The sequence below is a fragment of the Alosa pseudoharengus genome, unplaced genomic scaffold (assembly GCF_046254945.1).
Source record: "Alosa pseudoharengus isolate Yale_2024_CS ecotype anadromous, Long Island Sound unplaced genomic scaffold, YU_APseudo_1.1 YU_APseudo_1.1_scf_13, whole genome shotgun sequence".
NCBI lineage: Eukaryota > Metazoa > Chordata > Actinopteri > Clupeiformes > Clupeidae > Alosa > Alosa pseudoharengus.
Window position 1 is genome coordinate 3,258,209 of NW_027468598.1, and position 25,881 is coordinate 3,284,089.

A 25,881-nucleotide genomic window follows, 5' to 3' on the forward strand; every position below is an offset into this window, starting at 1 on the left:
TGACTTGACTTGACTTGTCGTTTTCGCGTTATTCCCGTTTTTCGGCGTTTTTTGGCCCCATTGAAATGAATGGCAGAATGTTCAGGATTCTAATTTCGATTATGACATCACAGCTCTAATTGTTTAAGCTTGCACCTGGAAGAGTTCTAAGCCATCTGGAAATGTCTAATGGGCTGGGCTGGGCTGTCTGTGTATATGAAGGTGTGTGCATGTAACTTTTGACCCGTATGTCCTATTTTCATAAATGAGGTACCGTTGGAATCCTTGGATGAGGCCGAGTTCCATGCCCCTGATCAAACCCACTCTTGCAGTTCCTCGGAACCGCAATTCTAGTTATGCATGTCCATCCACATAACTCATGTTTTGGCGATGTTTTATTTGGTTTTGTATTTTTGTTTGACCTTGAAGCATGGCTTTAGTGTAACCAATTGTATTTGTTGTTTTTATTTTATTTTTCGTTAATGTTTTATAATGTTCCACTCGTAGCATGGCTAGCATTCGTGAGCTAAGATGACTAGCCATTAAAGGAATTATCCGGAGTAAAATGCACTTTAGATCGATTTCCGGATGATTGGGGGTACATACGTTGAGTTGACATCAAAATTATGTCATTCGGATGTGTTTTGAGAAAGTTCGATTGTACCGTTTTCAGTCACAACTCGTAGCCTGGAATTGAGCGGGGCATTTCAATTGCGCCGCTACAAAACGCTATTTTTATACCTCTTCTACAGTTCCAAACAACATAACACTTACGTGGTAGTGAGTAGAGGGTCCCTAAAGCCAAACCGAAGTATCCCGAGGTCTTTATGTAGTCGAATAGAGAGAAAGTCACGGAAAGTCCGTAGGAGTCTTATTGCTGTGTAACACGCTCTGGAAATTCACAATTTCGTTGCCGTTTAAAAAAAAAAAACATAGTCCATTCCATACAACTTCATTTCAATTTCGAAAGAAATACTGGACTATGTTTTAAAAAAAAAAAAAAAAAACGGCGACGAAATTGTGAATTTCCAGAGCGTGTTACAACACACTCAGCAATAAGACTCCTACAGACTTTCCCCTGAAGGTGGCGGCAAAGATGGCAACATTTCCGGAAAGGTACTGGCTTGATGAAATTCATTCTGGACTCTCTATTCGACCACATAAAGACCTCGGGATACTTCGGTTTGGCTCGTCAAACGTTCTTTAGCTGTTATAAGTCAAGTCAAGTCAAGTCAGATTTATTTATAAAGCGCATTTAACATGCACATAGTGCAATCCAAAGCGCTCCACAAACAAGACACATAACAACAAGACAAAAGATGCCGGATGGAGCGGCGTAGTCGCCAGCGTACCCATGACATCAAGACATACAAGACAGACAACAAAACAAATAAACAAATAAAAAAAAGAAAATATATTTTAAAAGGGGAAAAAGTGATGTTAAAATTAGTCCAATTTCCAAACCAGCTGAAAATGTCCAAGGGCAATGATGATCCGTGAAAACTGCGCACAGAGCTGTGTCTTTACAACCGATGCAATGCCAACAAAGTTCTTTAGCAACTGACCAACCCGGTGAATTCACTGGCAGTCTGGAGATAACGTTAACATTAGAAGCTAGGCCTGCTAGACTGCAGTCTGGAGATGATGGAAGCACAGTCCAAAGTACTGAGCGATCGTGTAGATCCGCAATTCAGTGGACTTAACAGCGACTTTGTTGCTCCGTGAGAATGCAGCTCTTCACCGTTAACGTTAGTTTGCAGTTGGCATGGCAGCTCGCAGGTCAGCAACAGCTCGGCGGCCACGGCAGTTCTTTCGCAGAGTAGCCTAGGTCCAGCTGTCCCGAGAGATCACCTCGACCAGACAGTGAAGTGCTGCACCGCTCACGGATAGATGGAAGGATGTCCGATGCCCAGCTAGGGCAAAAGCTAGCCATAGCAAGCTCCCAGAGTGGTAAGTTTTTATTACTTTTTTCTTCAATCCTCCCTACCGAACTTAGTCTCAGATAGCCTTAAGACGTGACTAATCCACAACAAGGCGTTTCCTTTCTTTTACTGTCTATGGGCGTTTCCAGGCAGCTGAAAAATGCCATTGGTGTGGTAGAAAATTACTTCCCCTAGTGGATATTTTGACTTTTTATTTCATAAATTCGACTTTCCTATCTCATAATTTTCGCTTTTTATCTCATTATGACGTTTTATCCATAATTTTGACTTTTTATCTTATTTATGACTTTTTATCTCATAATTTCGATATTTTATCTCATAATTTTGAACATTTTTATGAATTTTTTTTTTTTTTTACTGGCGGAAATGGGCTTCCATACAATTCTGGACTACACCTTTCCTATCTGAAGTTAAGAGAACACTGACTTAGGAGCGGCTGTTCTACAGTGGTGGACGAAGTACACAAATCCTGTACTTGAGTGAAAGTAGAGATACACATGGTCAAATGTTACTCCAGTAAAAGTAAAAGTCCTCCTTTTACATTTCCACTTGAGTGGAAGTACAAAAGTACTTGTCTTCAAATGTACTTAAGTATCAAAAGTAAAAGTCCTGAAATGTATTATGCCTAATACAGTTGCATTGTTGAAATGATTCGGCACAGACATAGGCATTCATTGAGCCTTTCTCCTCCATTCAAGGACAAAATCAGCTAATACTTGTTGTATGTAGAAATAACTAAAAACAAACTAATGTGATATCTTATCTTAGATACTTCAAAGTAACCACATTTTTCTTTGTTGAATGCTTTTACACTTTCGGACCAAATCAAGATGTTCCCTTTTGGATTTGATAGTGTCAGATTGTCTATCATTGTCTATCATTTGCTTGATGGCGTCAAGAGGCTAGTTATGGTGACATCAATATTGTGAAAAGGGGTCAACAAGGTACAGTAAATAGTGCATATGACAATAACATAGGTTAGGCAACACCATTATTTAAAGCCTAGCTCGCTTAATAGAAAATATACATGTACACATGTATTTGTACAGTCTTTTTTCCAAAAGGAACTTCAGCTGTACTTCAGCTGTCACAAAATGTAGTGGAGTAAAAAGTAAGATATTTGGCCTCGAAATGTACTGGAGTAAAAGTACAAAGTTTAACAAAATTGAAATACTCAAGTAAAGTACAGATACATGAAAAAGCGACTTAAGTACAGTAATTGAGTAAATGTACTCACTGCTGTTCTATAATGACTTTCTATAGTTACAATGGTTACCAAACAGATCAGATAGGATTTGCGAGTTAAGAAGCTTCTATAATACGACCCCACAGAAAGTGTTTTGGTTTTAAAATTTTAGACAGTAAATAATCAGATTTGCATTGGGCATTGGGTTTAAATAAAGAAAGCACTTTATAAGAATATATTATGACAATTATGTATTGACATACTGTGTGGAGAATGGCCAGTCCGTCTCAAAATATATCTCCATACGATATGGGAAGCCACCACCGCCGCGCCACATATCATATTGTATTTTTTTCCCCTCCAAAGTAGCCTCTCCACCCTCTTCTGTCCTGTGATTCCGATGAAGCGAACTAGCCGACCAGAACATTGAGCACGAGGTGGAAAAAAAACATTGAAATCAGTAACATTAGGCCTACTTGGAATCGACTGTTTTAAGAAGGCAGCCCCATACAGAAAAATAACATATCCACATATATGCAGCTTGAACATATTCCAGTATAAGCACATCTATGTTAAATCTATGTTAAATAAATATACTATGTTAAATAGATATATTTCCATGTATTTATCAATATATTTCAAAATATGAGTAAATATTCAATATTGGCCACTTTCTTATATTTTCTGCAATTAAATATATTCAGCATGGACTTTCATGCAAGAGATCCATTTTGGGTTCCACATTTAAATACATTCTTGTACTAGTTTTTACAAGTGTTTAAATATATTGTAGCTATTTATGCCAATATAAGCTGGAGACAGCTGCATGTGAATTTATTTTTCCCCTTGATTTTTCTATATGGGTGAATAAAAATAAATAAAAAAAAAAAACCATAGTGATAGACTTATACAACTTAACAGAATCGTTAATAGATACAGATCTGCACGAATTATTAAGATATAATGTAAAAAGACTAGTGTAGCCTAATACACTCTTTGAAGATCCCAAAACTGAAGGAATAATATTGCAGACGGTAGGCGATAGGGAAACTGTGTGGTCATGTGATCCAGTTCGACCAATAGAGGGGGTGGATGCTGCGCTGCCGAGAAGGAGAGTGATTTGTGCTCCGTGCACCTTCAGTTCCCTGGTTAGTGCTTATAGATGTGATTAGGCTATGTGTTTGACGGCTGTTGGCAGCTGTTTTTGGTTAAAGTAACGTTAGCACCATGGGTGTCTTGGTAATAGCGTTGTTGTTTGGGCTTTTCAGAATGTATACCATTTAAAGCTGTAAGTCTAGCTAACGTTAACATTTGGCTACCAATGGATGTCATTCAAGGGATCAGAGTTCAGGTGAAAGGAAACTTTTCTTTCGGCTAATGTGTCATTTAGTAAACGACAAGGGTTAAATATGTCGTCCCTACTGTACAACGTATGGTAATATCCAAATTAATAGGTGAAAGGTATGCTTTGGGTTATTTTGTATGTCAGTTTGGTAATGTGTCATAACATCGACTAGGCTAACGGGTTGATTAACGTTAACGTTAATTTACGAGAGTAACAAAACATGCAATAATTCATTTTTTCCCGACCGTGCCCTCACCTGATACGGTTTCTGCGATAGAGAAGACTGTAATTGTCGGCTATAGCCTAGCGCTATTATGTTGGTGACCATTTTATTGGGGGGGTTAAGCCTTCCTCCCTTAAATCAAGCTTCTTTCGGTGTCCATCCATACTCTGGAGGGCACTGTAAGCTGCAAGGCTAAACGATGCGAATAAATGTAGACAAACGTAAGCTACGGTAAACGTAGACAAACGTTAACGTTTTTCGTTATTTCGTTCGTATTTGGGCCGGTGTTGTGTGCCGTCTGGTTTTCCACCTACTGGTTTCGTTGCGCGTGCTCGCGTTGCTCACCACTGCTGCAGGAGTTGTGAGACATTCACAAACAAGTGGTTTTAGACGGATTTGAGGTTGCATTTCATATGTATATGGATTCGATCCTGCAATAAGTTGCCAAGGGTCTTATCCCACTGCTACCCCAAACCTTCTAGCCTAGTTATGATTTCCATCGATCAATTAATTACTTAAGCAGCACCGTGGAAACATTTTGTTTTGCATTATGCTTCACACTGGATTGACAATTGTTGCAGCCCAAGGTTGTTTTAGATCAAGGGCATTCACTTGTTTCAGATTGGTTACCTCAGGGCATGTTATTAATTGATGGTAGGATAGATATCAGCATGATTTACCGGGGAGGGATGAGTTAGCTCAGTGAGTAAAAATTTCAACCCATCAGTCACAACTGTGACCAGCAAAAAAATAATATTTATTAAGCCTCTAAAACTGTTGGGGAAAACTGGGGAATTTCTCAAACCTCTTTTAGTAAATATTGAAATTGAGTGTTTCAATGAAATGTGTGCAGTGTCAAATGTTTTGAGTAAATTGTCACATGACCAGAGCTGTTTACTTCCTGGTTGCACCTTGATAAGAGGATGACTGCCTCACAGCTCCCAAATAAAATATTTTTTTAAGTATGTTAAAATAAACATAGGAAACGATTTTGTACACATTGTAAGTTGTCTAGTTATGATGTACATTTCTAATTATTCAAATGTATTGTGTTTGTAGAATGAGGAAACATGTTAACGGTCACAATAGTGACCGGTGGGATAGAATGTTGTATCTAGATGCACACAGATTTCTATACCTACACACTCACACACACACACATAAACACTCACACACACACACACACAGATACACAATCACCACACACACACACAGATATACACACTCACACCATACAGATATACACACTCACACATGCACACACACACACACACACACACACACACACATACATTCTCAAGCAGAGGCGTATCAAGCTTTTTAAAAGTGTGGGGATGTGGGATAGGAAAATGAAACAATCTGGCCAAATTATAAATAACTCCCTACAGGCACGTTGTAAGTATTTTCTGAGAGGGGTGCGGACTATATTGGTGTCCGGGAGTATCTCCCTCGAAAAAATGTGAGATTCTGATTGCTAAACACACCATTTTAATGCAGTTTGGGAGGGACAGAAGAAGCAGTGCCTATGTGTGGCTCATGTGACATGTAGGCCTACATGATCTACCTGCTATCACTTCACTATTTGACACTACCCTACATGGAAACATATCTCATGTTATAAATCAAGAAATCATTTCAGAAATTATGTTTTGTGCATGTGGGTTAGCAGGCTACAATAAATTGCCTCACAGATAACAGCCTAATTTCGAGGTATCACTAATACCTATTAAATAAATGTAAAGGACACAGAATAGTGACAGAATTGTAAGCTCAAATTCAAAAACGTTTGAAGTCCACCCATTATGCAAAGGGAATATAAATACATTGTGTTGCATATAGCCAGTTGAATTAATGTCAATTTAAAGATTATGATTAGCAGTTTCTTTGGTTTTCCATTGATAGACAGGAAGCCACGTTGTTGTTTAAACTATTGTTGCTTCTAGCCCACGTTACCTCAAGTTTCACTTGCTGCAGGGACGCACACATTGCATGAGCGCTCATAAGCGTTCTATTTGAGTTCTACATGCTGGAAATCTTAGTTCTCAGATGTAGAAATTTGTCTTGACGCCGCCATTTGTAAGATCAAAATAAGATGTATACATGGAACGCGATCGTATTTAAGATAATAAGATCTCCAGTAGATGTAGCACTACGACACACATGACAGTGAAATGCCGCGGACGTTTGTAAGATCAGGCCAAATAAGACGTTCTAAATGGAACGCGATGTAATTAAGCTGATCTTTTCCAAGCGTTTTGGAGACATGTGTGCTGACTGGGATATGTCTATATAGTTAATGACACCAAATGTATAAGTTTTGATTGGGGAAACTTTTAGCCTAGTTTATTTTTGTTTTCAGTCCGCGGTTCCAATTCAATCTTGCTGCAAATCAGACGTGTGAAGCACCGGGCATAACTTAATTTCGCGGCTACGTGTACCATTAGGTTAATTGTTGAGGAGGCCCATAGTTTAAGAAAAGCTGCAGATCATAGACAGAGAAAGCATAATGCTCCGAGAACAGTAGCCTTTCTGCAGAAACAAGTGCCTCGGTGCGCGCAGCTAGTGTTAATTTCGTCAGACGAGACAAGACTAAATATGTTTGTCAACGACCTTTTTTTTCATGACTAAGACGAGACGATGACAAGACTGCACTATTCTCCAAAAACGCTGACAAAGACTAAATTAACATGCATTATTGTTGACGAAAAAAGACGAGACTAAAATGTTTTGCATAAAATAAAAACTAAGATAAAATCTCTCTTCAGTTTCGTCTACAATCCTCTACTTTTTCATCACGAGATAGAATATTCAACTGTTACGCCTTCAAAATATTCCGAATGAGTGCTGTTGCTGCCAGCCTGTGTAGTGGCTGCAACACGAAACTACACACAACACCCATAGACAGATAGCGAAGACCAGAGATTTCTGTAGAGCCAGCGACAAACACATCATGCTAGGGAGAAAGAAGAGGCTCGATGTTTGGGCGCATTTTAAATACAATGACACTGAAAAAAAGTCAGAATGTGTCATTGTAACCGATGGGAAGCAGTGTGGACAAAAGATGTCGGGGAAAAACACCACTAACCTGAAGCGGCATCTTAAGGCTAACCACCCACATATTCAGGTAAGTGAAATTAAATTAACGTCTCATAAGCTAATGTTGATTTTAGGCATCTACGCTATAACGTTTAATCAACCAGTTAGCTGCCAGCTATGTTGTGGCACTAGGCCTGTCGCGATATTCAATAAATCAATTAATCGCATGATAATTAAAATTAGCTCGATAATTTTTCTGGCCACGATAAATGCCATTTGCATGCTTGTTTGTTTTCCTCGTCTCTCTCTCCCGCTCTCTCTCGGGTCCTTAGAGTAACCATGAGTGAACCCTCATGTCAGTCACTTGTCAGTCGCATGGTGTGGGGAGGCGGAACTACTGGCGTAGCCTACCACAGAGAGCTAAAGAGCCGCGTGAGAAGTATACCGGTAGGCACTAGGCCTACTAGGCTATGCCTATTCGAGACAAAAAAGATGGAATTGGTTTTTAAGCGAAACGCGACAGCTGCAGTGTGGGAGCATTTCGAATTTAAACCGAATGCCCGTGGTGAACCACTGAACGTGTGCGAGTCGGTGTGTCGCATTTGTTGGAAAACAGTCGCAATTAAAAGCGGCAACACAACAAACATGCATATGCATCTAAAACACAATCATCCGCTGCAGTTTTCCCAGTTAGGGGGGAAAAAAACACAACAAGTGGGCCGTCTTCCTCTTCCCGAGGAAAATTCTCAGAACGACAATATTATCGCTTATCGCAATAATTTCTGAGACAATTTATCGTCAAGCAAAATTTGTTATCGTGACAGGCCTATGTGGCACATACATTATGCAGGTTATATTTTATAACGTTAGCCATTATACCAGACTTGCTAGTTGGCTATCAAGTTGTGAAGGGGATAAAAAACGAACGGCAAAGCTAATGTCGGTTTGAAGTTAGATTGAGCTCCTAGGATCTAGCTATGCATGTTACACTTTTAGTTTAACATTAACTGTTAGCCTTGTAGTTGGCTATCATATTAAAAGGTTACATGCTATAAAGGCTGCTAATAGCTCACGTTAGAATTTGTAGCAATGAAACAGGATTTACATGTAAAACACATAATCTCAAAGGCTAGCGTTAGCTAACCCTTATCAGTGTTAACACTGCTGCTTTTGCATACTTGCAAGGCAAGTGTAATGGCAAGTGATCGTTTCAGTCCTAGATTGTTAAACTAGCTGTCTAACAATCTAAAATCTTGAAAACAGCATGGTATTGACTAGTTGCACAAAAGGCTCCCTGATGGGCTTGTCTATCTCCGGTGGAGCGTTTTAGCTGTATTGTAACTTATGTAATATTCTTGTGTTATATTCTGCTCCTTACATGTTTACTCAGACCCTGGATACCTTGTTATTCAGCGTTTTAACACACACATAAATCCTTCTATATCTTAACTGTTAATTCAACGAGTTCACCAAGAGCCACTCCTGCAGCCAACCAATTGACACATGAGCATGAACTTTTAATGTTACATGCGTGTGTGTGCCCTCATACCATAATCAAAATTAATGTAATTAGGCATAAAATAAATGTATGTAAGAAAATCAAGTTTAACTATTACATCTAATATTACTCGAAATATCCTCAATAATGGTGTGTGCACTACCATGTATAACTTGCATTAAGTTGGTGATTTACTTTGTCATATAAAATATATCCACCTTCAGTTTTGATCTTAGGCTTGTCATTAAGTTATTTATTTCCACTATAACACTTGTGACCCTGATGTTATTGCATTAAAAGAGGCCTCATTGTATTTATTCTTATCATAGATTCCAGATGTGGTCAAGCAACCAGCCAGGACAGAGGAGAGGCCATCTATGTCAGGTGCACTCTTTTCTCACATCAAGTACAAGCCAGACTCCACGGACAGTAGAAGATGAGGAATTCATCAACATGATGGAAAAAATAGATAAAAGACTGACCGTACCAAAAAAGACCAAAATTGCAAGTCTAGTGGACCAAATGTACCTAGCTGAAAAGGTCAAATTCAAAAACAGACTGGCTATGGCCCGCAAAGTGACCATTGGCATAGACATATGGACTAAAAAGGGGCTCACAGCCTCCTTCCTTGCTGTCAGTGCTTGTTATTTCAATGTTCAAGACAGTAAAGCTGAACACATACTCCTAAACTTAAAGCAAATGGTTCACCCACACACTGCTCATTCTATTGCTACTCTTGTGGAGGAGTGCACAGAAGAATGGGGGATCCCAAAGGAAAAAATTCTCATGATTATAACAGATAATGGAAGCAACATGGTTTCTGCATTTCGCCACGAAGAAGACACCAGTTCTGATGAGAGCAATTCCCAGGATAGTGATGAAGAGGAAGAGGCAGATGAAAGGTCAGTCTGTGAATGGTGTTTGTTATTATTCACAGTAATAGATATTTCATATTGAATCTAAAAATAATCTAAAATATGTTTAATTCATTAATGTAATGTAGTGATAATTTGCTATTGTATAGAATAATAGTTATTGTAGGATTAATGAAAAGAATTGTTGTTTTGTGTTAAAGCTACCTTGTGTAAGAACTTCTCCCATCTAGCGGTGAAATTCTATATGACAACCAACTGAATATTACTTTCTAGCCCCTCCCATTCCGAGCGCATTTTAACTCCTACGGTGGCCGTTTCATGCCAAAGTTAACATTGCTTCCAGTACTACGACTTCGTCCGGTGTTCCTTCCAGTTATAAGGTTACTTTAGAAAACAATTACACATTGCATTTAGTTATATAGCCAGTAAACATGTTGGGTATGACCTCTATGTAAAGTGAATAGCCTAGTTTTACGTTTTCATTATTTTGGTAGGCTACTATTTCATTGCTAGCATCAGCTATCAGGTTCCCAAACGAATGCATGCTAATGTTATAGTACAGTAGATTCAGTGCTATCGTTATTCTGTATGTGCGAGATTAATAGTGTAAAGGCAATGTTTACAGCGTAGCCTACTATTTTTCTCAGTGAGCAGAGTCAGAGATCAGTCGATGCAACGGAGGTGCAAGGGAAAGGTAAAGGAAAGCCAAGAGCCGGTGGCAGAGGATCGATGAGACCTCCTATGCAAAGAAAAAGTAAGACTCCAAAAGATGACGAGGAGAGACTGGAAGAACTTCAAAGACAAAGGAGAGAAGCAACGGAGGTTTGTGTTTTTAATATATTTCTCTGAACAGTACCAATGTCAATGACACCGAAATTAGCTCGGAAGCTGCACCAGGCACGTTCGTTTGCGTTGCGTCTGCTGCAGAAAAAAAATCATCATTCATCACCATTCATCTAAAATTGATTTTACGCGTTGTGAACGGAACGCTTCAGTCACGCGCTTGGTGTAGCTTCCCTGCCTGTTTGTATCTCAATTGTTTGTAGCAATTTCTAGCTGTTGCCAGTCAACTGCATGATGCGAGTTGTCTCCCAGTGAAATCACGACACATAATTACGTTATGGTCTATAGAAAATGTTACACAACATTTTCACCTTTTCATTGTCCATACACATACATAGTATTCATCATTTTGTGTGAACACTTGAAAAATGACACAGAGTAGGCTACTATTACTACTACTCTGCTAACAATCTAACTTTGCTACCTAAACAAGCCTATCTGATCTTATTTCTTGTGTCTTATTTCTTCAGACTTGTGGATGGAATGAGCCTGCAAGAGCACAGGAACCTCACCACACAGTTGCTATAGTGAGGCAGCCAGGTCTGGTGTTTGATGCATCAGTGCAGACATGTCGTCCCCCCACCTGTGCCAGGGATGCCTTGGTGTAGTTGTACACACTGCAGAGACATGCCAATCGATCGGGAGAGAAAATGCTGTGGACAAAACCCAGCCACCTGTGTGAGCCTTCTGCCTCACTACACACAGCACTGCCTAGATGAAGGTTTTCTCCCGATTCACAGGCAGTACATCACAGACATCACAGCATTAGGCCATGTAAGAGAGCCAGGTGATGACAATAGAGTTCAGATATGCTACCTACAGACATTTCATTTTCTGGCAGCATGGGTCTCTAGGACAGGGTAATAGAAGAGTGATCCCAAGCTGTGTGTGTAGGATAAGGGATAAATTCCCTGACCCTCAGGGACATCTCTGGAATTTATTTCACCTTCCTATAATGTTGTAATGTTGTGTTATTGTAAATAGTTTTGTATTAGTGTTCTTGTACTGCCTGTTCCTTTTAAAACTGTATTTAATTTATTTTACACCGGTACATCGCTATATTTTGCTTTCATGAAAATAAAAACTTTTAGAATTGATAAGAGACTGTTCATGCTGTACCTCATACATTACATCCACAAACTTATAATTAAAAAAGGAGTTGTGGTAATTTACCATTTTGAAACACCAAATGACAGTAACATGGTCAACAATGTTATTTGCAATATATTTATTTACAGAAATTAACAAATTATGGTATTTACACATGAACCCTTCCTTTTTGTATGGTGCCTTTGAAGCAACATGGGCCATCATTCTAAATTTGCAGTCTCCTGGAAAGCTGATCCTGTGGAAGACATGCAGTGTCGTTAGACATACACGCCATTTTATATAGTTCAACATATTGTTACTAATCTGTATAGTGCTATTTTGCCTAGACTGAGTTACAGGCAAGGTTACAATGAAGGCATGCACGTGCATCACATAACAAGACCATTGAATTTCGTCCACATCCTCCTCCACGATGCTCATGTCATGTAGGCTTTGTAAAAAATATATATAAATGCTTATATCATGAAAATATACAATAGAGAATGTCATCGGGTATAGACATTATGAGCATTGATGGGTTACCTCTGTTCAAGGTTCTCAATTTCAGGGGCTTCTGCAATTGCGCCAAGATGCTCATCTGAAATGAATAAGCAGAGCGTTTCACAACATATAACAGTACATAAAATGGTAAACACCAAGATATTAAAAATATACTTTCAGTTATTATCAAACAACAATCACATAGAATCAACAATTGTTTTCATGCAGTGAAAAACGTTCAGACAATTTAGTAGGCTACGTCTACAATTAATAAGACTACAGGACAGGCCTCAGGATGTGAACGTCACCCTTGGAATTGGCTACACTAGCATTATCAGATTAGGATATATTTAGGCTACAAAGCAAAAGCAATGAAAAATAACTACAATTTAGTGCCCTTTGCCTGTGATCCGTCATAGCAGATTTATGTTACAACAACAATCCTTTTTCATCGACGCGAGGAAAAGTATCCCAGACGTCATTCTAGCGTTATGGACAACCATGCTATACTAAGCCAAGCAACTATAAAACTTCGAATTTACACCATAGACTGTATGTTTACACGAATAGGCCAAATTACCTGTCGAGGAGAAAGCAGGCCATTTCGGCGTCCCTTTTAAAATCCTTGCTCCTCACGAGCTCTTTCCATCTTAGAAAAGCCACTCCAATATTGACTTTGGTCTGTTGTTTTTCCGGTCGCGTTGGCGTTTTAATTCTCTTTTTCGCTTCCTTGGCGACTCCTTTTCATGTCCTCGAGAATAGTTGTAATCCTCCATTTTCAACAGACTTTCAAATCTGCCGGCAGTCGCGAGTAGACTGATCATGCAATGAGTGTTGCCTACAAGCGCGAAAGGCGGAGCTGAATTTCCAGGAATGTCCCTCGTTGGCGAATGTATTTCAAAGATGGAGGCGCAACATGGATTCAGCCATTTGCGCGACTCGCGCGTATGTATTTGGAATATCAGATTCTACACTTACGAGAATACTTTGATTAGTAAGTGGAAATAATTACACATGAATGAGCACATATTTTTGAAAGAACAAATGGGTTTTTGCTAAGAATTAACTCAAAAAAGTACACAATGTAGCTTTAAATTTTCTATCAGATATGGACGTCTACTGGACAAGGTCCGGCATCTGGTGAGACAGTTTTGCAAATCGTCTGTTGCCACAGAACGGTTGCTGGAACAATGTGGACGCATTCTCATCAAAGACTGTCCAACCAGATGGTCCAGTTCTTTTTTGATGTTGTCTCGTTTACTTGAAATAAAGGACCATGTGACATCAGTGGCTGACACCATGGGCTGGGATTGCCTACTTCCCAGTGAATGGCAGAAGGTGGCCATCCTCAAAGACTTGCTCCTTCCATTTGCAGAACACACAAAGGTGCTTGAAAGTGATACAAGTTGTTTCTCCCTGGTTGTGCCTGCACTACTGGACTTGAAGAGCCACCTTTCAGACTTCTCCCTTGTTCATGCCAGGAGCTACAGGGATGTAGCTACACTGGCACAGAAGATGTCTGCAGATATGGATCTACGCTTCAGCTGTTTCCTGGATGTGTCGGCAAGCAAGTTTTCTCCTCTTGCTGCAGCTGCTTGTTTTGTTGACGCCAGTGTGTCAGCAGAGGCCCTTATTGAAAATGATAATGACGACATACAGAATCTCCTCAGTAAAGCTGAAGAGTACATCACTCGCAGTGTACCATACCAGGAAGAGGCGACAGATGATGAGGACATTGGAAGTGCAGAGGTCTCAGATGCACCTCTGCAAAAGCGGCCTAGATTCAGGTTTTTGAGTGCCCATCGGCCATCAAGGCCAAAGACCTCCAAGACCTCAATCAGACTAGAGGTACAAAAATTCAAAGAAGCCCTGTCCCATGCAAACCCAGACGATTCAGGCATGGATTTCTGGTCTTCTCAAAGCTCCACCATGTTTCCACTGCTGAAACCTCTGGCATTAGACCTTCTGGCAATGCCAGCTTCCGAAGCCTTTGCAGAGCGAGTTTTTAGTTTAACTGGAGATCTGTCAAGTGGCCGCCGCAACAGAGCAAGAGTTACATTAGAAAGAAGTGCTTTTCTAAAACTTAACAAAGTCTAGAGTGATTAACTGCATACTGTTTTGGTTATAGTTTGGTTATAGTTTTTTTCTTCTGTTTTCACGTTTAATAACCCTCAATTCAAACACACACTTTTTTCTAGCACGCTACCTTGTAATGGATTTTGCTTACTGTTGCAAATCTTGCCTTTGAACTTTGAACAATTGTCTAATTGAGTGTTTAACCTCAAGTGGAAGTTTCAGCAGCTGTAGTAACAGCAGAAATATTAATTGTTAAGCCTTGTTAAATCTCATTTGATATTTCTCAAGACCAACCTAGTAAATAGGTTGTATTTTAGACCTACAGTACAGTGGGCCTATTGTTTTCAGTTTTTCTGGGTATGCTAATTTTATTTTATAACAGAATAATGAGACACAAGGCAACCAAAACAGTTCTAAAAACCTTTGTATCTTGTCAGTCGGAGTCTGTTATGCCCCAGCTTTTGAATTGTGTTGGTTCAAAATAAAAATCTCTTCGGAACAAGTTAATCATTTGTGAATGTGTCTCTTAAATCAGAAAACCAGAGTTTCATAAAAAAAAAAATCATTCAATAAGTGAAGTTTGTTAGGTAACTTAATTATGACATTTAAACAATATTTGAGATATGTGAAACACTATTTGACTGAAATCGTTATCAGAAATAATCTCAGAAATAATTTGTTATTTTAAAAAAGACTAAAATGTTTTGACTAAAACTTGACTTAAGATATATTGGGTTTTCTTTTGACTAAAACTAGACTAAAATGACGTGACTTTTAGTCGACTAAAACTTGACTAAGATACCTTGAGTTCTCGTTTGACTAAAACTAGACTAAAATGGTGAGACTTTTAGTCGACTAAAACTTGACTAAGAAAAAAAGATATGTGAATGACTAAATGTGACTAAAACTAACAAGGACATTTGCCACAAGACTAAGACTAAGACTAAATTAAAAATAGGTGACAAAATTAACACTACGCGCAGCCCACCCCCGTTTTCAATTTGACTCCCTGCATTTCTACATTGTAACAAAAACTGTCAGTCAGACAGTGAATTTTGGTTTACTAAATTAGCATTATGCGGTAACAATTATCATTTAAATTCTACCTGAAATCTGCTCACTGCAGACGTTATAATGCAGACCCAAGCAGCCGCACCCTTGTAAGACGCACACTTTGAATTTGATCAGAGCGGCTCTGATTCCTCACTGGCTAACTTGATGTGATTGGCTGGATGACCGTTCAATCAAATCAACAGACCTATTTGTGTCTCTCTGTGTGTGCGTTATGGTAGATACGGTTCCAACTCTGTCCAACTCTCTATTTCCATGTTTTACTTTCATTTTAATCTGACAAAAAGTGTGGGGGCAAAAGTGTGTACGTTATAACACCCACATCCCCCACGCTTGCTACGCGCCTGTTCTCAAGGGCACCTACTGTAACATCGTATGCGGCATGCGCTTTGCTCTCGCTGCTCTCACACACCCACCTGCAGATACACACATACACACACGCACACATATACACACACACACATATATATATATATATACACCCACACATATATACACACACACACACACACACACACACACAGAATATGCTACTAACACACTAACTCTCACACCCCATGCAGATACACATACAGACACACCATATACTGTACACTAACTCTCACAGCTACACACACACATACATCTACACACTCGCACGCACAGACATACACACTCAGGGTTATATTTTAATGAGCCAAAACTCCTGGTAAATAAACAATGTTAACATATTTTGATATTTATTATTGCCATTGGTCTCAGTGTTCATATCAGTTTGGAAAGTCCTGTCAGAATACCCTAATTTTAACAAAAAACTATTTGAGCAACCTTAAATTGAGTATACACATTATTTCATGACCGGTAATAAAACACACTTTTTCATCTACTTTTATACATTTTCAAAAAAAAATAATTCTTGATTATTTCAAAGGGTTGCTGATAACACATGATTTGCATATTTGCATGTCTGAAAAATTGGGCTTGAAAAATTTGGGCTTAAATGGTTGCTAATTTGCAAAAATATGTATTTTCTACATGTCTTTTGTCCAAGTGGCTGTAATGTAGCCTAATGCTCGTGGCGTATATGAAAAGCAACTTCAAATCCATCTAAAACTTGTTTGTGAATGTCTGACAACTCCTGCTGCTGTAGGCTAGTCTAAAGCGTTCATTATACCAGTGGTTCTCAAACTTTTTCTGTCATTCCCCACTTTGGAGGTGGGGAATTTTCTGCCCCATCTGACCATAATAACCCAGCAAAATGGTAACATTATAATTTATATATTTATATATTTTTTCACATTTTGATTCAACGTTAGATTTCCCTCAGTACGCTGGATCATATGTTATTTGAATTTATATGTCGGTCTGTTTATGACTCTTATGTTGTGCGTGGCTATTTTGTTTTGAATATACGATCTTCCTTGTCAAAAAAGAAAGGCATTATTAAAGATGGGGACAAAAAACAAATGACGTATTGATGACGTTCCACCTGTCAGACAGCTAGCAACTAGCCAACAACAGCTTTCCTAACTATAGAACACTATGAAGTGTCTTGCTCTGCCTATGTATAATCTTTGATCATACTCGCCATTCCTGACCTGTCGCGCGACAGTGTGACATCACAGGAGTGCCGTAACTATTTATAGTCCCGTTCATGGTAGACTTAAAACCAGCTACGACATGACCAAGAAATTGTACATGCTCATATTAATGCCAAAAGTTATTGGGGCATCAACCTAGTTTATTTGCGATTTAACGGAAAAGTACCACACTACCCAACATCCTAACATGTAAAAGCTGGTAAAAGCAGAGCCTTTGATTGGTAGAGATCGCCTTTGCCATGGAAATGTTTATGCCACTGTTCTCGTGCCTGTCATCTCATTACTCAAAATGGATACCAAGGGTGTCAGAACCGATGTGTGGCCGTCCGATAAAAACTGTTTTCTCATCTTGAAAGTTGAATTTACTCATTGGAAACGGTAGGAAATGGTCATCTTCTTGTTAACATCAAAATAGAACCATGTTAAACTATCGTTAGGCTGCAAATGTTCGAAATGTGTAAGTTTGAAAAGACTCATGGGATAGTAGTTCCTTCACTTGGAATTTCAAATATACACAGCTTTGTACCTTTTTTGGATTTTCTGTTAGTTTTTTTACTCGAAATGATATATTGTATGATTATGTGTCACGTCGTAGCTGGTTAGCCTAAGGCATGGTGTAAAAGTCTTTATATACGGATTTTTCCAGACGTCGATTGGAGAAATTAATGGGGAAACTTACTTATGGAAACTAAGCTCTCTCGGAGGAGGGGCAGGACTGTTGAGGTCTATATAGCTGCACAGTCCCGCCCACAGCCAAAATGCGGTTAGGTGCCGGATGTAAGATTCCCATTCATTTGTCCCATTGACGTTTGGAAAAATCCGTGAGTTTTACAGCATGTCTTAGGCTAACCAGCTACGGCATAACTCATAAGCATACAACATATCATTTCGAGTGAAAAAACGAAGAGAAAATCCAAAAAAAGTCAAAGGTACAAGACTGTACATATTTTCATTTCCGAGCGAAGGAACTACTCATTCCATAAACCACCGCGCCTCACTGAATAATATAGGCAAAATCGGCGCGATTTTATTTTGCAATTTCCAACCGGCGACAGCACGCGAACCCTTTCCTCCAAACAGTGATTTTTTATATAGTGAATGTGCAGTTAATAGCAGTTATTTCATGAGTAATCGTGTAAATAATAGTGTTTTGATATTGAATTTTATATTTAGCATCGTGTATTTTATAATTTACTTTACACTGATAAAGTTCAGTAGTGTATAGGGCTAATTGAGTGCCTGTCACTTTAAGACGCTCGTGAGGCGGTGAGGGAACCCTTGCAATTGTAACACTTACTGTAACACAGTTAAAATCCTGCTGATGTGTGGATGCAATTCATAACGTAGTTAGTTCAAATAACGGTTCGTACTTCTCCTTGGGACAAGCACTTTTAAGTCTTGGAAAACACTTTTCCATTTACATCGGGATTTTGCAAACATTCAGTGTCAGAGTCAATAAAATGAGCCCTGCATGAGTAACGTAATCGTGAATATTTTGTTAAATGCACACAGAGGAGGGGCAGCGGGCTTGTTACGAGAGAGAGCGGACGGGGCAAGAAAAGGCTGCGTGTGTGAAAATGGTGCATTCATGGCACTTCGGAATTACAAGGACCGCCCCCGTGGCTACTTTGTTTCTCCCACAGCAAGTGTTCATGTGCTTTGCTGTCGGAATGTGTGACAAACACGGATGCCACAACAAAGGTTAAAACATACACTCACTAATCCTAAATAAACAACTGTATTTGCTTAAAATATAGTGTAAGACACTTATGAAAGAAAGATATGCAGCTTTCAAGTGACAAAAACGGCAAATTCCCAAGTTCACATTAAAACTGTTGGACGTGAAAGGCCACATGGACTACAAACGAACTACAATGTGACGACAAAAGTGATGATAACCCCCTAACTGGGCAACTCTGTTAGCCCCAGTTTCCGACCTCTGACTCACACATTACGTGACGTGAATGACGCGGAATGATGATGTTTTCACTGGGAATTTTTTTTTTCCGAAGCCCATGAACGCTAGGAAAGCACAGCTCAATTAAAGGATTTTATGTTATCTTTAATTTAAATAGTACAACATAGACGTGTGATGGCCGGTTTTGATCTCATGGCGCCCAGCCACAGATTAATCAATGTATGGGAAACACTGAAGGTGTAAAATTAAAAATATTTAGCGGCACGCGTTATGCTTGACTAATCGACACGCATATTTTGCGTCCCTGGGTCCTAGTTCTTTCCTGTTGTAACTCTCGCTGGTAACTTTGTTAACCTATCTGTAACAAATTGAACAAAAAGAACTTGCTATTCAAACTTAATGACTACAGTCATTTTATTGAAATTACTCAGTTTATTTAAGATGTGGGCTAGGCTGTATGAAAAACGCAACCAGACGTGACCACACACAACACTGAAAAAATTCTCCTGTGCAGGGGCTGCCTGCGCGAGGCTGACCCCATTTTGATGTCACACTATTGTGCAAGGTCGGGAATGGCGAGTATAATGAATAGTGGTGTGCAATACTGCAAAATGTGGTTTCAATCCAATACCAATTAAATATAGGGCCAGTATTGCCGATATCGATACCAATACTGATATTTGTTACTAAAAGCACCTTATACTTTTATGTAGGGGAGAACAGTGTGTCATGATTTATGACGTGAATAAAACATCAATATGCTAAATTTGAATACATTTCCATGACCACTAATGATTTTGTGATTTCCACTGTTAATAATTTACAAACATTTGAACAACGAAACATTGCAAAGTGGGCATGCAAGATATGTGAAAGGAATGGTGTTTGCACGACTGTAGGCTAGTCCTCGGTGAAACAAGAGCAACTCATTGTGGACGTAGATCTATTGGAGGTGAACTGAAATTAAAGTATCGATCCGATACCAATACCAATGTTGGTATCGATACTATCAATCTAATAACCCTTAATAATGAACGCTTAAGGACACCAGTAGGTGGAGAAACCAGAAGGCACAGCAGCTTAATGGAAAGGAAATATAGGCATAGTAGTGCAGGTTTTTGCTTTAAGCTAACATTATAACTAGGGCTGTCAAAATATCATGTTCATTTTGATTAATTAATTACAGAAATAATAACACGTTAAAAAATAACGCTGAATCACATTTTGTAGTGACCTTTTACCAGGTGCAGTTCTGGCTTCAGTGACTGAAGGAGGCAGACGAGAAAGTGCTGCTTGGTCCAGTGAATGGAAAATGTATCCTATGTTCATGAAAATGCCCAGCGGGAACTGTTGAGAGTAAAGAGCATGTTCTCTGCTATTTCTGCAGTAAGGAATTTCCTCAAGTCTGAAGTATCACCTCAATGCAAAGCAACCCGGAGGTAGGCTACGAGTTAATTTGATGATCATAAATAACACTAGCCACCAGCCTTGTCAACATTAACTTTGAAAATGTATTGTTTAGGCTACATATGACTGACTAACTAACTGACGAACTCCCTTAAATCGACTGCATTACCTCAGAATTAGGGTAAGCTTACTCCACATGTCAACAATGGGTGGAATTTACCATGCTGAAAAAAAAACATCTCGCCAGAATCGTGAAACATTAGGCCTACCTTATCAGTAGATAGGTCTATAGCTTTTTGGAGATGGTTTCTGCCTGTTAGTCTTTCACCTCCACAACAAAAGTGTTGTTATACCAGGGGAACAAGCCATGAGTAGTAGGGTATTGACATAGGCAAAGTAAAATATAGATATTACGACTCTATGTGGAGCGATAGAGTTGCCAAAAATACCTGAAACCAGGGTAGGAATTTCACGGCGGCCACGACGACCATGGCCGTCGTAGCCCCTTGCGTTGGCCGTGACGCCCCTTTGAAAATCAAAGGTTTACAGGCCACGGTGGCCTTGGTGGCCCCTTTAAATATTCTGCTTTGCGTCCTACTAATACGATATATATTTAGCCTATGGCCTGTCAAAATAATCTTAGCATTCACAGCGCAAATTACGCAGTGGAGAAAGTGACAGTGCAAGAAAGAAAGTGCATCCAAATTAACCCATTCTTCTCAGTTGAACTACTCGCGAAGTAGCCTACTCATCACACAGACATCACAAGTATCACATGAAAGAGCTTTTTCTCAGCTTTTAAACGATGTTAGGCGGTAATTGCTGTGGTGAACGGTTCGCGAGAAAAGTAAATAATATCATTCAATTTAATCATACATTCTACTGAAGGTTTTGCGTCCATCTCCCTACCCATTCATATCGGTGGAATACTTCACGAACCCTTCGTTTAACATATGACAAACCATATATCAGAATAAACAGCAGACCTTACCGAACAGAAAGGTGTAAAGCAGTCCACAGTTAGCCGTTCCAGACTAATCCCGTTTTGAATTTGCAGTAAATTTCAACATACATGGATGTCTCCAAATGTGGGATTTAAGTTTTACACTGTGTTTAAATTGTTCCACATTATTTCATAACGGGCCAAATACAAAATAAATATTACAAATGTCGCCTAGATATCGGTAAATCAGAGGCTGACTATAAGAGTTTGTGAAAGTAGCCTTAATGATCACAAAATGCTAACCATGCATCTAGGCTATTTGAGTTTCTTAAAGCTGAGCTGTGCTTAAATTGTTCAATACATGATTTCATAACAGGCCAAATATAAAATAAATGTTAAATATAGCCTAGATATCTGAAAATATTAGATGATCAGATGATTTACAGTTATATATAATGTCATGTTTTATGTTTTTGTAATGTTTCATACAGTGATGCAGGTCTACTGCAGTGAATACAACTTTGATCATTTTTAAAGCATACTACTGTATAGTTAACTTTGGCCTTGGTGCCCTGACATGTGGCCTTTGTGCCCCCCACCAAATATGCCCAACTGAAGGCCAAGTGGCCTTGCCCCTAAAATGGTGAAATTCCAAGCCTGGCTGAAACTAATTGCTTTAAAGTCTAATGGTGGTTTGGCTTTTCATTGATTCACTAATCTGCCCAATTGAAATGTTTTTTTAACAATGCGTTCCTTACAAAACTGGATGCATGCGATTACTTTACATTAATTAATCAGAGAGTATGTAATTAATTAGATACATTTTTTAATCGCTTGACAGCCCTATTTATAACTAAAATGGCATCGGTCGGTTCAGCCTCCCTGTCCTTATTAATGGATGGTTTAATGGTTGTGTGATTGCATGTTTAGGTTTGCGTGAATAATGTTCAATCAGATGCTTAAGTCGTGTACGGAATCAAGCAAATTACTTGGGGACCGGTTTTTCTTAGTTCATAGATCAAGTTAGTCACTCACTGCACAAATATTATTGTTACATTAATGATGTTGTCATTATAGATTCATATTTTACATCAATGTCATTGATCATGTGTGTTTACATTGGTGTGGTTGGAGGATGGTGACCATTCAGTCAAGATCTTGTCACATATTGTCAATATCATTTGGTTGACTGTACTTCCTACAATTGTTACATAATGTCTGTTTTTGCAATTCAGTGAGAATTCAAGCAGAGCATGACCTAGAAGGAGTAAAAGTGCAAGCTAGGTTATTGTGTGTTTTGTAGGGATGTTCTGTTTACCCACATTTTAACCTTGAATATTGGGATTGTCATATATGGAATGTAAGAATGTATCCCTATGGCAGGGAGGAATGAGCTTGTTAGTACATTCCTGTTTGCCTTTCAGTGTAGTGCTTGGTTTAGTATGAGGTGGTATTTAGAGAGAAAGCATACAGATCATATTTGTGATGACACTGTAGGAGGCAGTCATATTTTTCTGCGTCTCTCTCTTAATGTGACTGACAGGCTCTGCCTATAATTTGCCTTTTGCCCCACAGGTTCACACGGAGCATCCAGGCTATCACAGCTGGCAGATCAGGTTCAACATAGCCATGTGAAGTGTGTCACAGGTATTTTGTGTACATTGATTTGAAAGGAAGAAAGTCAATGTGGTTGTGGTGATGATTAGATGTAATTCTGTAACAACCAAATGAATGTGTAATTTTCATGTAATTCTGAACATGATACCTAAACTTACTGAAAAACTGGGAAGAGGAACTGGTCTAACAACAACCTTGGGTTTATTTGTGGATGATAATGAGTGTACATTTTCATTTGGGACCAAAGTGGCATGCATTGAGTAAGGCCAGAGTATGCATTTACAACTAAATAGCATATATCATAGCCTTTTGGGGCAACTTAGCAATGTCAAAAGAATTTTGGACATAGGACCTCATTTTGAAGTTAGCAAGTGTGATATTTATCAGTGGAGACCGTTATCAACATGTTTCCTTCTAGTTGCAGAGTTCGCAAGTCATCAGTATGTGTTAGCCTGCCACTAAAAACAGTCTTACCCACTCCACAGTACACCCGAGGCAAATAAATTATAACGCCAGACTATCAATGTAAATGTCTGTGTTGATAGTTTTATTTCTAACATTATTCTAGTCTTAGATTTGCAATAATATTCCACATTGTGGCTTAATGCAAATTCATACATATTTTTACTTGATTTAAGGATTTTAACACAATTATTCCAATTAACTCCTCAGAATGTTCACTATGTGATTTTGTGCTCTGGGCAGGGAACCTAGCAAGTATATCAAGAATAGCCTTTGTCACCAAATATATTGCTGAAACAGTTAACAAGCTAGCTATCACAGTGTTGCCCTTAAATGAGAAATCTAGCTACAGCGCTTCACTCTGGGGGCATGTACATGGGCATGTACATTTTTTTTTCATACCAACAGTACTCAGTGACCTTGAGAAACAGAGATCTATGTGAAAACTCGCCGGATTTCTTCTTTAAGGAATAAAGCATGAAGCCCTAAAGGTTGTTCTTGAGTGTTTGACAGTCTGACCTAAAAAAATTTTTGTGTTCCATCAGCATAGATTGTCTTTTAGTGTTATCGATGTGATGTTGTCTTATTGTGTAGCTGTCTCACTCTTGTTTTTCTACACAGATGTGGTTGTTCAGGGCTGATTTGTGAAAGTGGCAGGAGAGAGCGTGATGGAAGACGCAGCCTGTCAGCTTGAGAGAGACCATGTGCACAATGTTTATGAGAAGATTGCACCTTACTTCAATGACAGTCGTTACAAAGCCTGGCCTAGAGTGCGTCAGTTTCTTCTGGAACTGGAGCCAGGTAGTATTGTGGCTGATGTGGGTAAGTCAGTTCTCTCCCTTTTCAACCAAATTTTGTCTGAAGCCTTCTTGTTAAAAATGTTGGGCACAAGACATTCCCAGTTTCATGTTTGAGGAGGTGGGATTGGGGGTGCCCATTAAAATGAAACAAAATGCATCAGAAATACAGTGTAATCAAAACCCACATTTTACCTCCCCCTGTTAGGCTGTGGTAATGGCAAGTATCTCCACATTAATGAAAATGTCTTCAAGCTGGGGTGTGACGTATGCCGCCCACTTGTGGAATCTGCCTGGAACCAAGGATATGAGGTTCAGCTCTGCGATAGCTTGCGCCTTCCCTACCGTGATGGCTGTTTTGATGCCATTCTTTCCATAGCAGGTATCATTCTCTTTAAGAATGCTGCACTCTGCCTCATACTCAAATCCTTCATTCACATTCATCAGTCACATTTTTAAAAATGTTTCATGAAAATGTCATGTTGTATTCAAAAAGCAGGCTCAAGAAAACTTTACAACTTAGATGTGAATATGGCTTACACACACCTAACATCATATACAATTCCCACACAGCATGCACATACAACATTCCACACACATACAGTACAACAAAGCACACACCATGTAGAGACATACATACATACCTCATTGAGCCAATTTGCATTCGTAAAGAACAATAAATAATGCCTGATGGATAAGGAATAAATAAATAATTGTTTTTTTATATAAAAAATAAAACCGTCCTGAGTTCAATGGATGCAGGCACAAAACTTGACATAGCTCTCTTAGGGCCCTATTTTAGACCCGGCGCAACGCGGCTTGTTCTTATCTTACACCTAATTCAGTGATTAATTTTTTGCGCGCCACTTTAATTAAACATTGCACCCAGGGGTGTGTCAATTGTCAAACGAAACAAATGTGGTCTGGTGCTTGATCCGAAAATCACTGTCTTACACCCTCTAAAAATGATTACGCCACTGACCAAGAAACACCTGGTCTAAAGCGAAAGGCACATAGAAAACACTGTTGAAAACGCGTCACGAGATGTAAGCAGCTCTTAGCAACAAGACCCAACGCACTGTCAGTTTAACAATAAACAGCAATGCTAATTCAATAAATATATTGTTTTTATAGATGTTAGTGTCATGCGCTATCAAGAGCTTCCATGTACTATGCATGTTTGTCAACATTACAGGTACCCTACAATTTTTGCACAACTTGGTGGAAAGGTGTAGCACAGGCTAAGAAAAATCCATTCACTTCTGGAGCTGGTCCTACTCAGAGGAAACTTAAAAGTATTTCCTATATTGTAGCCTATTAGCTCGCAACAACAGCGAAAATTAAACTTGGAGACTACGGGCTGTATTTTGCACACTGGCGCATGGCGTAAAACTCGTTTTCCACCCGGCGCAAAGTTAATTCCTTATTTTGCACGTTTAATTTTTAAACAATGCGCCCAGGGGTGTGGCAATTAACAACTTAGGGAGTGGCT

At 39.1% G+C, this 25,881-nt stretch overlaps 2 protein-coding genes and 1 long non-coding RNA gene across 6 annotated transcripts in view; 2 read left to right on the plus strand and 1 right to left on the minus strand.

Moving 5' to 3' along the window:
- Window positions 1-4,203: 4,203 nt before the first annotated feature.
- trmt9b (tRNA methyltransferase 9B) overlaps window positions 4,204-25,881 on the plus strand; it is a 52,500-nt gene continuing 30,822 nt past the window's right edge. Inside the window, exons 1-5 of one of the 4 annotated variants that reach the window (XM_076281837.1) lie at window positions 4,204-4,256; window positions 20,408-20,602; window positions 23,089-23,160; window positions 24,214-24,414; window positions 24,598-24,771. In XM_076281837.1, the coding sequence (XP_076137952.1) occupies window positions 24,261-24,414; window positions 24,598-24,771 (328 nt within the window). In that variant the 5' untranslated portion in view covers window positions 4,204-4,256; window positions 20,408-20,602; window positions 23,089-23,160; window positions 24,214-24,260. Of the gene's footprint in view, window positions 4,460-20,393; window positions 20,603-23,088; window positions 23,161-24,213; window positions 24,415-24,597; window positions 24,772-25,881 lie in introns of all 4 variants that reach the window. The other 3 variants (XM_076281836.1, XM_076281839.1, XM_076281838.1) reach the window with 3 other exon arrangements.
- On the plus strand, window positions 5,786-15,028 carry LOC143121469 (zinc finger BED domain-containing protein 4-like). Its single transcript, XM_076281835.1, has 3 exons — window positions 5,786-7,800; window positions 9,540-10,112; window positions 13,625-15,028. Exons 2-3 carry the CDS (start codon window positions 9,547-9,549, stop codon window positions 14,613-14,615), a joined length of 1,557 nt encoding a protein of 518 aa, XP_076137950.1. The 5' UTR covers window positions 5,786-7,800; window positions 9,540-9,546; the 3' UTR covers window positions 14,616-15,028.
- On the minus strand, window positions 12,238-13,211 carry LOC143121035 (uncharacterized). Its single transcript, XR_012986373.1, has 3 exons — window positions 13,099-13,211; window positions 12,561-12,615; window positions 12,238-12,273 (listed from the first exon to the last, which is right to left on the minus strand). It is a non-coding gene; the product is annotated as an uncharacterized LOC143121035 (long non-coding RNA).

Coding starts and splice junctions, on each gene's coding strand:
- LOC143121469 (XM_076281835.1), top strand. CDS start 9,547: ATGTGGTCAAGCAACCAGCCAGGACAGAGGAGAGGCCATCTATGTCAG. Junction 10,113..13,624: donor GAGGAAGAGGCAGATGAAAG/GTCAGTCTGTGA, acceptor ATTTTCTATCAG/ATATGGACGTCTACTGGACA.